Raw genomic sequence first — 13,512 nt, forward strand, 5'->3', positions numbered from 1 at the left:
TCTGAGACTGGGATTACCTTAACTCTCTTACCATAATAAAATTTTGTTTTTAATTACACAAAATCTTTTTCTATCCTTTCTTATAAAGCCTGTTACTATCTGATTATAAAATAGTCATAATAGCTTCTTATGTAGCCTATTACCAGTTTTCCCTTTTAGCAGTTACCCAAAAGGAATACTACTCTTAAAATACTTCAAATTTTCACCTAATTATAAGGTTACAGTAATATTGGTGAGCTTTTTCTATTTTCTTATTCTCCCCTTTACGTTGCTGCATTGCTCTTCTTTTTAGAAGAAAGCATTTTCTTCCTATTCTGAACAGCTCTGATTTTAAACCTTTCAAACCTGAACAGATTGTGAAATGACAACAGTCATTTCACCTTCCTGCCTGCCCTCCCCATTCCACTCCCAGAAGTATCAGCTAATACTATTTAAGCTATAAAGTTCAATGTAGGCGATTAAAGCTTTTAGCTGCAGTATATTTTTTTAGGACAGAAATAGGGTACAGATGCCCAGGATTTCTTAAGAAGCATGATTTTGATGCAGCAAAGCCCATTTTAAGTCAGATCAAGTTTACAGAGGTGTAGCTGATTATTTTGAATAATTAAATGGTGTCAAAACCAGCTGTGATGAATAGCACTGGGGTCTCAAATCATAAATAATTGAGAAACTGGAGTTGCATTTGATCATCCTGATCAAATTCGGCTCTCTAGAGGATAAATGTTTGTCCTGAATACCATCAACATTGTTAAATGCCTCAATATTCTTGCTCAGTCATCCAGCCAACAGTCAATTGAACTAAATCACTTTAACACCACACACATTTGCTGTCCTCATGAATACAAAATGTTTGACTTAAACCATGTTCTTTGTAGTTGAATAGGCACCCTTTTTAGTAAGCATCTAATGGCATTAAATACTTGACATGCTTTTGTTGGTTCCATAAAACATATGACTTCACAGAATAAATCAGAGGTTCTTTCTACCACCTTTGTTTTCATTCTGCTCAAAACAACAAAACTAACGAAAACTAAGAGAAAGACTTAATTTAAAACAAGTCATCAATATAACTGCCTTTATGATAGCCTTTTGGGATTCCAAATTTGCATAGACAGTGGCTTTTCATCCTGTTTTTATTTCTCATTGTTCATTCAAGGTAACTGCACCTTCCAGCTGTATGATTCCTAGATGATCTTAAAGTGCTTACCTTCCATTACTTCATTTTGCCCTGCAACCAATTTTGTTGAAAGAGATGGGTAGGTTAGCATCATCATTATTTCCATTTTAAAGTAGAAATGAGACAGAGAAAGGAACCGACTTACCCACAAAGCTAGAAGACAGCTGAGCTGCCATGAAAACTTGGCCTCCTCGACACAACTCTTGCTGCCAGAGATGTGCCTTAGTTAAGCGCCTCAGTGAAGAAAAGGGCAGTCTGTTTAATAGCTCCTCATTGACACCCTGTCACTGCTGAACTGGCACGGAACCCAGAGTTGGCAGGGTGGTACATGCCTCTCTCTACCTTGTTTCCTACACACCAGTTCTTAAAATCAGAAGGCTGTGTTAACCCAAGTCTTCTCTCCAAGGATTAATAATCATGAAAACAACAACAGTCAACCTTTGCATGGTTCTTAACAATGAATTCAGCACTTTCAAAGATGTTACTCATTTATTTTCTCCAATGACTTTACAATGTAGGTGACATTGGTGCCATTTTTTAAAAATGGGAAAACTGGGAACCCGAGATGAGGTGATTGGCCCGAGGATTATGAAGCTCACTACTGATGAATCCAGCATCCAGTTTCTCAGACACCAAACCTGCTATCGTCACTACACCATGTGCATTGCAGAAAAGACGCGGCATTAGGGAGCCTTGTATTATGATTGCTGTTCCCAGTTAGAATTAGAAGAAGCAAGAACCTGGAAAGCAATCCCTACCAGTTTGCTTTTCTATCACTAAGTTAGTTCTTTTGTAGAAGTGCATGTTCAGGACAGGTACAATCAACTCCCCTTTCACCTAAATTTTATTTGGAAAAGAATGCCTATTAAAATTATAGATGAAAAGAAAAAACTCCACTTTCCACAGTTATTGTTTTGTTATGCTTGGAATGAATTCAGTTCAAGCTTACAAAAATCTGCATAAAGTAAGAGTTAAGTTTCTGGAAGTTAACTTCTAGCTATGAAACATACCTCAAAATCCTCGGAGAACCCATGCTGGTTATTAGAATAGAGCTCACCGATGTGTTTCACAAACTGTTTGACAGGAATGGCTTCCATGTCATCTGGGGGAATAAAATAATATTCAAAATTACATAGAATACTTCCATAAAACAAATTACACTGATAAAGCATCCTTAAGACAAATAGTTGATTTCTGCAAAGCGCAAAATAATTGTATCACACAAAATAGATGTCCTGAAGAAAAGTCTCAGGATTTATTTTACATTAGGATCTCATTATGACTTTAAATGCCGACAAGCCAGGTTAAATACGGTTTTTTAAAAAAAGGTACATAGAGAATTCCCTTTACTTTTTATATTCAAGGCAATTTACATAGTTAAATTACCACAGCATACTCTTAACCAGAAGTGTGAATTTATCAAGGGTACCCATTTGCCAAGAAATTTTATCACACCAGGGGTTTTCTTTGTTTTTTGTTTGTTTGTGTTTTTTTAAATTGCTGTTCAATGGAGTCCAGCTTGAACTTTGAGCGATTAAGTTCTATTTGCAATCTTTTAACTTTTAAGCAATCATTTATACACAATTATAGATAGATGCCATTATACCAGCTGGCTCTGGGTACAATGCCATCTATCTTTAAGTGTTCAAAATTTTAGCTCAAGACAGCTGTGTCTACATGATGCCAAATAATCAGTTTGACTGAATTAACTGGATTTTTTTGGTGTTGACAGACTAGGTATAGATTCAGGAAGACTCCACATTCCCATTTATTTTGTGTTGTCACTTCAAAAGGAGACTTTCAGTTCATAAACCCAAAGTATGTTTTAAGCTTATTTATCATGATACTTGAGTACTGCTATAAAATAGCCACACCCAGCTAACTGGAGCTCCCCAACCTCCTTCTTCCCTTCTCCCTCGACCCTCCCCCACAAATATTTCCTTTTAAAAATACTCTGCTGAATTTGAGATAAACAACAGACATGACATTTACTTTATTCAGAGTGAAAGATCTTTGGCAAACGCACAAACATCTAAACTGCCACAGATGCTTTTCTTAGCAAAGGGTATGAAGATCTGTATGTGTAAATGAGGTCCTACTTTGGCAAGAATTTTATAGATCCAGGCCTGACAATCTGATTTCTCTTCATCTGGTGACAGTTAACATTGACTATGTCATTCCTTCTCTTCTTTCTTTCGAGAGAGCAAAGCTCTAGGGTGGCTTTTTGCATCTATTGACATTTTCAAACTTGAATCATTCTTAAGCAGAAAATAGCATCTCTTATATTTTGTTTTAGGAAGGTGACTTATATGTTCATAATCCAAGTTGCTTAGCATAAAAATGTTACTTATCAAATAGGTGGTGCTCTGTAAGTATAAATTCTTTCTGTGTGAACAATTAAAGTCCTAATCGTGTTAATAGGCAACCTTATGAAAAAAATTGCCAAGTTATTTACAAATATTTCAGAATTGAAGATGTTCATGAATATGCAATCATTTTGCATGCCCAACAAATCTATAGCTCTCATGATGTAACCAGCATTAACAGAGTAAGCGGAGCCAAAATGTTTCTCCAGAATATTTAGCAGAATGCACAGTTCAAGAAAAATTTCCAAAATTATCTGATCACTTCACTTAGAATGTTTAGAAGTAAGCAAATTCTACAATAATGATCAGTGGCAATGAAAATGATCTCAAGTTGACAAAAGGGTTACTATGTACAAAGCTGGAGAGTCTCTAAATGATTAGCCCAAGAATAAACTCATTTTCAAACAAGAGGCAAAATGGGTGAGATGGGACACAACCTAACCGCAGAATCACTCTAGTATATAGACTATAGGACTTTCATTTACTTAGAAATGACAGATACAACACTGTTTTCAAGGGCAGAGTGACATATTTAGTAGAGTAATAGGTAGAAGGCAACATTTATATGATAATGATAGTTTAGAATTTTAGATTCCCGAGAACTTCAGTGCTGTGATTAAGAATACGGACTCTAGTTCAACATAAGAAAAAACATGTCAGCTTTATAACTGTTTTACTCTGTAAGGTAAAAACCACAGCATTTTAAAGGCGTAGCCCACCTCAAATCATTAAAAGAAATTCTTTCAGGTTAACTGCTTATTGTTTTTTCCTGCAAAGTGCTCAACTGTAATATCCAAGCTAATGTCACACACACACATGGCCAGAAATCAGTATGCCTGCTGCCACTGTAGCTACAAGCAGCAAAAATCCAGCAGAGCTCAGTATGATAATCATGGAAATATATGACTCACTAGTCTCTCCAATTTGCATCTTTATCCAAGGATGCCTAACCATACCCTCTGGGTTTTCAGGCACCACCAGATATGTCACAAAAGTACCAGACAGGTGGATATACATACAGATGCATGCCGTACTGACCACTGTCAGCTACCCAGATAATATAGCATTTGCCCTGCAATCAAGATAAATAGCTGAGGAGTCATAAATCTCTGTTCTTTATATTGAGATGAATATAAGGCTATGACTAATTATTCTAATCATTCTCCTGTCATAATTTTTCTATTACATTCTCTCAACATGAGCCAGACGATTATAAAATCAATGTAACTAGCAGAAGGCCAAGCAATGAGGACAGTATCAGAGGCCTAATCTGCTCAATTTTTATCTGGAAAGGCCCTGTGTGTTTTAAGAAGACATTCATCCAAAACATGTTATCTCCACCTAAATGTCTTCAGTTTCATTCAAGATTGCAGAGCATATTAGCAGCACTAACTAGGCCAGGCACTTTCTGTGTACTTTATATGTAGTAACATGTACTCCAAGAAATGGGTACTCTTTTCATATGCATCTTGCACTTGAAAAAAATTTAGAATGGCAGAAGCAGCTGGCTGCAGACCCTAGATAAAACTGCTCTGACTCAGAGAATGGGAAATCCCTGGATGAAGCCGTTTCTGAGCACCTAGTACTCAGCCAGATATTAGAGAGATGGTTTCTGCTCAAGGACATTTGTGTTGGTGAAGAGATGAACACAAGGGAGCGCAAGAACAGTGTAATTATGTGGTAAAGACTACAAGTGCCATTAAAAGGATGGGTTTGATGACTTCAGTGAGAATAAATGTCACTAATGTAGTGGTAGTGGTAGGAGAAGCATAAAGGAAAAAAGGGGCTGGAATCAAAGTGAAGATGTTTTCACTGACTAAAGATTAAATGGGAGATTATTATGGTATAACAAAAGCAGGATAATGATAAAGTTGGTAGAATGACAGGAAAACCACTATTTATTAAGCCCTTACTGGTTACCAGGGACTGTGCTAAATGTTTTTCACACATTTATCTCTGTAAGAGCCAGATGAAGGGAACATGATTATTCTCACAGTACACATAAGGAAACTGAGGCAACTTGTCCAAAGACTCAGTTAAGTGGCAGAGCTGAGATTTGAACCCAGGTCCACTGAACCCAAAGACTGTATTCCTTTGTACTGCAATATACTGTTTGTCTTCATTCTCAAAGCACTACAAGTTCAAGGAATAACAAATTAAACTTTTTAATTCTTAGTATCTTGGTTAATCTGATAAATATCACTTGATAATTTTGTGTTAATTTTTTTTTTTTTTTTTTAGACATGGTCTCACTCTGTCACCCAGGCTGGTTGGAGTGCAGTTGCTCAATTGTAGCTCACTGCAGCCTCAAACTCCTGAGCTCAAGTAATCCTCCCACCCCAGCCTCCTAAGTAGCTAGGTATAGTTCCATCCCACCATGCCCGGCTAATTTAAAGAGATGGAGTCTTGCTGTCTTGTCCAGGCTGGTCTTGAACTCCTAGCCTCAAGCAATCCTTCCACCTCAACCTCCTGAGTAGCTAAGACTACAGGCCCATGCTGCCACACCTGGCTTATATTTTTTGTAGAGATGAGGTCTCGCTATGTTCCCCAGGCTAGTCTCAAACTCTGGGCTCGAATGATCCTTCTGCCTCTGCCTCCCAAAGCACTGAGATTATAGGCGTGAGCCACTGTACTCAGCTGCTATTTGTACTTACAAAATTTTAAGATACCAAAGGTTTAAACTAGGCAAAAGTGGGACCACTACCATTATCACTAAATCACCCAATTATAAAATGACTGACATAGAGAATCAGTACCTGAAGAGGTGGGCTTATTGTTATTAAATATTATTTACCCTTAAGTTCCCAGATTTTAGCTTTTGGTGGTTAGAATTAAATTATATACATAACTGGTCTTTTATTTTGTTAAATTCACAACAAAACCTTCTTATGTACTTTTGATGAAGCTTGAAATTAGGTTTGTAGATACCAAAAGCAGAACCTCAGAAGAGAGTGAACTGATGACAGCAACTTCTACTGAGAAGAAAACACGAAAGCTGAGGTAACGATGACCTCAAATGCAGCACTGTAGGCAATGAAGAACAATGCATTCGAACATACAGCTGTTTCCAAAATCTACGGTTATGTATCTGCTGTACTTGCATCTTCAGAACTGTTAGAGGGAAATCGCCAATACTTTATGCCTCTAATCTACTCATATATGCTAAATTTGCTTTCTCTTAATCTTAAGGAGTAACAGATCAATAAAAAGAGAAACAGCTTTCTTGCCCATAGGTTTTTTTAATTTGATATTAGAAAGGAAAAAGCAGCAGCCAAAGCTGTCCCTGAACATACACCATAGGGAGGAGCTGCACGGAGGGCCCAGCCTGAGTACACTGCTCCTGGTAAGACCATTAGCATGTAACTCAGTAAAACTGAGTATTTGTGATTCTTATCAGCCACCAGTGATGGGATGCTTCCTGTCAATCAGGAAACCAGAGGCAATGGTATCAGTGGAAAAGCCAGAGCCAGACTGCATGACTCCATTTCTCTGATTCCCTTTCCTCATCTGTAAAATGGGAATAACAGTACTTAATTCATAGATTGTTATGAAAAGTAAACAAGATAACACAAGTACTTATAAGAGTGCCTGGCATTTAGTAAACATTTCATAAATCTATGATTTATTGTTAGGTGTTACTTGCTTTACATGCACAACCGTATGTTCTAGGGGCTGTGATTACTCTAATTTTCTTTTCTTTTTTTTTTTTTTGAGACGGAGTCTAGCTCTGTCGCCCAGGCTGGAGTGCAGTGGTGTGATCTTGGCTCATTGCAAGCTCTGCCTCCCGGGTTCACGCCATTCTCCTGCCTCAGCCTCCCGAGTAGCTGGGACTATAGGCACCCGCCACCGCGCCCGGCTAATTTTTTTTTTGTAGTTTTAGTAGAGACGGGGTTTCACTATGGCCTCGTGATCTGCCCACCTCCGCCTCCCAAAGTGTTTGTTGGGATTACAGGCGTGAGCCACCGCGCCTGGCCGATTACTCTAATTTTCTAGGTGAGGAAACCGGCTAAAAGAGACCAAGGAACTTGCCCAAGGCTACTGTCATTATCAAGTAATAGGGCCAGGCTGACTCCAAAGCCTGGGTTCTTCCTTACTATATTACCTCCCTAGAGCTTACATTTAAAAGAAACTTTTCAACAAAAAGGATTGAAATGATATTCTTTGGCTTTGAGGGTAAGCTTCAGTTACCTGGAAAATTCACAATGGTAGACTGGTCACCTTGATGATGACAGGTAGATAAAGTGTTATGGCATTTACCTTCCTGACAAGATAGATGCTTAGCTGCTGCAGTTGATTGACTTAAGGTCTATTCAATATAATATCCCTTCTTGCTTACTCTGGAAGTGTGTGGGTATTTATATAAATACCATTAAGATTCCAGAGGTCCGTAAGTCACCCACTCTATGAGCAATCCCTGTAAAGTTCATTTAACCCTTGGCAGATCTCTCAACCCTATCCCGAATTGCAACCAAATCTCCATGGGCAGAGAAAACACACAGAGCCCTAGCATAGTACTTGGCTCAAATAAGTGCAGCTCAGACCTTACCCACCCCCTTCCCTTCACCCTGCTCCAACAACTGGCCTGTTATCAGGTAGTGTTAACCACACCTCTAGTGGATAGACCTCATTTTCAGGAATTCAGCCCCCTGCCCCTCCTGTATGCCCTCTCAGTCTCTCAGAGGCCAAGTTCAGGCCTTTCACTGTGTTTGGTAATACCTTTGTGTCAACTTAGGAAGATAAAGCAAATATGAAATAAAAGGACATTATCAAGATTTCCTGAGTTAGGACACAACAAAAAGATTTTTGTCTAAATCACACTCTTAGGATGCATAGAGTGTTGTGGAGGTTGGAACATTTTATTTCCTGCCATAAAAAGAAATCTCTTTTCATTTATGACACAATGCAGTCAATAAAGAAAGGGCTTCATTATAGTCAAAAGACCAATGAATCTCCTTTGGAGATAATCTCTGTATAAATAAAATATGCCAACAAGGTTGGTTTAATCCCAAGGGTTTTAAACATGCAGTTTAAAACCCCTTTATATTCTGGCACCCTGCTGAAGCCAGTGACCTTCAAATTATTAAGATGTATTTTAACTGCTGGAAAGGCATGAATCATTTCTGAATTTCTAAGCTACTGGTTAGCAGCAACATTTTGTTTTGTAATGCTCTTATTAGAAAGTTAGATTTTCTAATTTCCAGAGAAAAGCATTTGTAAGGACATTTGTGTCTGACAGTGCGCGTATTTAGAAAAGCCCTTTCAATATGCTCTATAACAAGTTAATTTCATGAGCTAAGTTCTGATTTTTTAAAGTTTATATATAATGAAAGTCTAAAAGAATAATATAATGTAGTGAATGCTTCATTAATAACTGCAATATTATTCGTTTGTTTTTTTCAAAAGAATATTCCTGAGTCACTAGATTTTTATAAGTACTTGTCAGTGTTAAGAATATTATGGATCTTAAAGACAGCATTTTGTGACCACTTCAGTATTTTAGAAGATGGAAAGCATATGAGGGGACTGACAGCTGGGTTACTGCATTCAATTATGCTTTATCCTCACACCAAAACAATGGGAAACCAGTAACCAGGGAACATTTTCTTTTGAAAAACACTTAGTGAAATATATTGAGTCTGAGCCCCTTTCATTCTCCTGCAGAAGTCACAGTTTAACTTCTCTCTCCTGCTCCTACTTTTCCCATATGTCATGCATGGAACAGGCACTAACCATTCAAAATCTATCTGATGAAAGAATTGATACTACCTTTATAGTGATTGGAAGCCAACCTCAAAAGCACTTCTTTCAAGCTGGATAAATACTCTTGCATTTTGAGTTCTTTCTAACATGGCTAATTAACCTCAGCCACCATATATATTCAAGTCTCTGTCTAGCATTTCCACATTTTGCGTGTTAGGTGAGACTGGGGGGAAAAAAGTCCTCATTCTTAAAAGACTGTCTTTGCTATACTAAATCAGAAGAACACACTGAATATCCTAAATTCCTGTTAGAATTAGTAAAATTGATCATTCAAAATTCTTCAAAAATTCCTGTTAACTGCTCTCTCAAAGGGACGAGTATCAAAGTGTTAGCAAAGCTTTCCTTAATCATTTACCTATTTTATAATAGTTTCCAAAAGTTAGTATAACTTAATGATTCCATGTATGCTTTGGGATTTAAAGATACAAGCTATTTATTTATGAATTTTAGCCACAGCAGAATCAACCAAAGTTGCTGAGTTAGTGTCTAAATTTGTTCAACATTCAACATGGCTGTGACTTGTTTCCTAAGTCATTTAAATCATACAGACCTGTTTTTGTGCAGGGAATGGATGTTTTGCTGAGTTGAGTCTTTCTCTCAGGAAGGAAAAGAATAAAAATAAGTAGAGAACAGAGATGAGAGGGGAGATTTTTTAATATGGGGAAAATGTCAACCCAAGAATTATGAATTTCTCTCCAGGAGGATAAAAGAGAATCTAATGGAAAACCAAATGGTCATTGCTAGTGAGAGAAGTTAATGATCAAGAACTCAGAAAAAACTAAAGAGAATATTCACATATATTTGAAAATGCCTGGATTTAATGACACAATATCCAAATGAGGAGTCTGAAGTCTTGAGATACCAAAACTGTCACAGTCGTATGCCAAGAGGTGGCAGAGCCATTTATAAGCATCTGTGCTTTGAAGTCACAGAGATAATTCCAGCGTTAGCTCCACTGCTTAGCTCTGTAACCTTGGACAATTAAAAAAAAAGTCTCTGAACCTCAGTTTCTTCATCCAGAAAATGGGGCTATCAACCTGTACCTGTCTCTATAGGACCGTAGTGAAAATAAACATAATATACTTTGTTGGTAAATGCTCAATAATTATTAGATAACGATTTTTTAAGAGGCTAACTGTAAAATAAGCTCTGGGAACACAGTGTATTGCATATTCCACAGTGATGACCCTGGGGCTCTATTTTTACAACAGCTTGGTACTTTAATTTTCAGCTTCACCCTGTTGCACATATTTTTAGCTAGTATAATGATTCAGTTTACTAGTTATGTCTGTTGTCTGCAAATATCTTTAAAAAAAATCAATTCTAGATTGTGAAGAGCCCAAGTGGTAAAATAATTTGACAAATCTGGAGCCCAGTATTATTGTTATTTAGGTTTTGAGCAGGGATAAAATACAACTGAGATTGACTGGGTAGAATAAATACTTCATAGGAGCTCTATAAGTCTCATATTATTTTTAGAAATAAGAACAATTAGATAATTTCTAAGATAAATCATTTAAAATGATTCCATGGAGGTTTCCATTAAAGAAAAGTTGTGGTAAAAGCTTTAGTAGGGTGAAAGTAACTCACAAGTTTGTTAAAATTGAATTGTGTTTTCTTATATGAGACACAGTTGTACTGCTGTAACTAGAAGAAATCCTAAAGAATAGAACAATGAGTTGCTTAAAAAGTGCTTTGTGAATTAAAATATTTTCCAAATGTAACTATTAAATAGGACTGTGGGGTTTTATTTACCAAGCTAAGAGATTGTGATCAAGCTGAAAGCTCTTTAAGGAAAGGTCATTTAGGGTAACTCTCACTTAAGGGTGAAGTAAGTTCATTTGTTTAGGCATGCTCCTAGTAAGGCTATGTTAGCTATGAAGACCTGAGAAAGCAGAAGATTAGCCTCACTCATCATTTCACTAGGTAAGCCCTTTAACATCACACTGCCTTCCATTTAAAATAATTCATTTTTACAAACGTGTTACAGCTTGTCAAGAATGCCTCGCCTATGCCAGGTGAGGTACAACTGAATACATGGGCTTCTCAGTCAGTGGAGAATGTGAAGCAATCTTCTTTTGATACAGTTATATTTCTAGTGAGTATGAATTAGGAGAAACTCATATTTAAAAGGGAAAAAGACACATTTAAAGAAATGCCCTGGGTTTTGTGTATTTAACTTCTTAATTAAATAGGTAATGGGAATGAAACAGAAAACATTCAAAAGCAATTTCTGGTTTAAGACACCTACTCAAAGGTGTGGCAAGGCATATTCAGAGGATCCTAGTGAATTAAAAGTTCTAAAGCCTATATCAAAGAAGAGTGATTCAAGGTAGAGCACACCTAGTGGATGTAGTTCAGTGTTAGGGACACAATTTTAACGTAAGAGTCATGCAAATGCTCTCTCTCCATGACTGCTGGGATTACCAGTAACATGATTTGGGAAGGAAAGTTGCAACAGCTTACACTTCTGGCTTAATGTATGGTTTCCAAAGTGCTTTTACACATATCATCTACTGTGGTCTTAACAGTTACCTCAAAAGGCAAGGAGAACAGGCATCCTATTTAATTTACGGATTCTGGAAACTAAGGCTCAGAGAGGTTAAGGCACTGAACAAAGATTTCAGGGTGGACCTAGGTTTTCTGGTTCCTAATCCAGTGGTAAAAGAAAATAGAAATGGAAAACCGGCCCAGTAAGTATTTCACCATTTAACTCATTAAAAATGGGTTTCAATTACACAGCTATGAAACAACTGAGTCTGTCAGACAAATCAGGTCAGAGGGGAGAAAGACTGCCAGGAATTTTCCAGTGGTCAACACATACTGTAGGTAAAGCAAGAGGAAAAAGTATATGCACACTATTGTGCAAATCCAGTAGATTCAATGAAACTATTTCATGCTGATGAAGACTGATGATTGCTGTCTGCCTTCTCTACTCTCAAAGGAAAAGTAGTTTCCTTCAGCAAGGATAAAGGGGCAGGGTTAGTGGAGAACACACAGTTAACACAAAACTTATGCCATCTTTATGGGAATTAGTTTAGCAGCCACAAAAGGATCCAACAGGAACTTAATCAGAGACCTTCTGTTAATCTTGTTTCTGTGTGACAAGTTTTAGTGAGAAAACTGACTAGAATGTACAGAACACGGACAATCCCAATAATATCTAATAACTAAGCAATATACAGACACATAACAGGGCAATTCAGTCTACAACCATAACCAAACGTAGTGACAATCTGCAAACAATAAAGTATTTCTCCATGGTACCCAAAGAATGACTGTACCTCTGAGTTTCACAGCCAAGACCTTTTAAGAACTTTAAGGAAATTTTTCCAACGTTCATTCATTTCAGTACTTAAAGAATACCTACTGTGTGCCAAGAATTATTTTAGCACTGAGAATATAGCCACGTGCCCTTACAAAGCTCTCATTGTAGTGGGAAGAGAGCAAACAAAAAAGTAAAATAAATATAAATAGCACATTAGTTGGTGGAAAGCGTTATGGAGAATAGGGCAGATCAGCAGGATGGGGGAGCTTCAGGTGTGGAGAACGGGTGGCATTATAATCAAAGTGATGCTTCTGTTTGCAAAAGAGTAATGTCAAGAGGATAGATGTATCTAAAATATCTGAAGATACGTATTTGGAGGCACATAATGAAACCAGGATATAGAAAGTTAAAATCTGGCAAACGAGAAGGGATGCCAAATAGAAATGGTGGGTGAGATCTTCAAATCCCACATCCTATTACACCTAACCCACTGCTGAACTTCTAAATGTCTAAGGCATTTGCTAGGATTCACTACAGTGTACACTCCACCATTCCCTACCCCAATACTAACCAAGTGTTTTATCTTTTTACCAGAGGAAAAGTGAAATATTCACCAGACTAGTAATGTATCCCTCTATTTCCACACAACCACCATAAGAACCAAAACTTTTAACATTAAGATACATGATTTTCAGAGGAGAGAACCTTAGAAAAATATCACCTTTAAAAAAATGTGTCACAAATTGTGATTTAAAAATATAAGCACAAATTGCCTATGCAAATGAAATTTAGTCCAAGTAGATACTAAGAATGTTTTGTATGGTTTTCCCTTTTTTCTATTGTACTTCCCTTTCCTGCATATAACTGTATACTACATTAACTCAGTTATTTGTTCCTCTAAAGAGAGTTTTATTACTTTGCAGATATGTAAAGGAGTATTC

At 37.1% G+C, this 13,512-nt stretch overlaps 1 protein-coding gene across 5 annotated transcripts in view; it reads right to left on the minus strand.

Moving 5' to 3' along the window:
* The window catches only part of PTPRG (protein tyrosine phosphatase receptor type G), a 747,615-nt gene that overhangs the window by 40,303 nt on the left and 693,800 nt on the right, over window positions 1–13,512 (minus strand). For all 5 annotated transcript variants that reach the window (XM_017854227.1, XM_017854230.1, XM_017854229.1 and 2 more), the window contains one exon: window positions 2,188–2,279. In XM_017854227.1, the coding sequence (XP_017709716.1) occupies window positions 2,188–2,279 (92 nt within the window). The remainder of the gene's footprint in view (window positions 1–2,187; window positions 2,280–13,512) is intronic.

This window comes from Rhinopithecus bieti, unplaced genomic scaffold, assembly GCF_001698545.2.
Source record: "Rhinopithecus bieti isolate Rb0 unplaced genomic scaffold, ASM169854v2 scaffold_36004, whole genome shotgun sequence".
Classification (NCBI taxonomy): domain Eukaryota; kingdom Metazoa; phylum Chordata; class Mammalia; order Primates; family Cercopithecidae; genus Rhinopithecus; species Rhinopithecus bieti.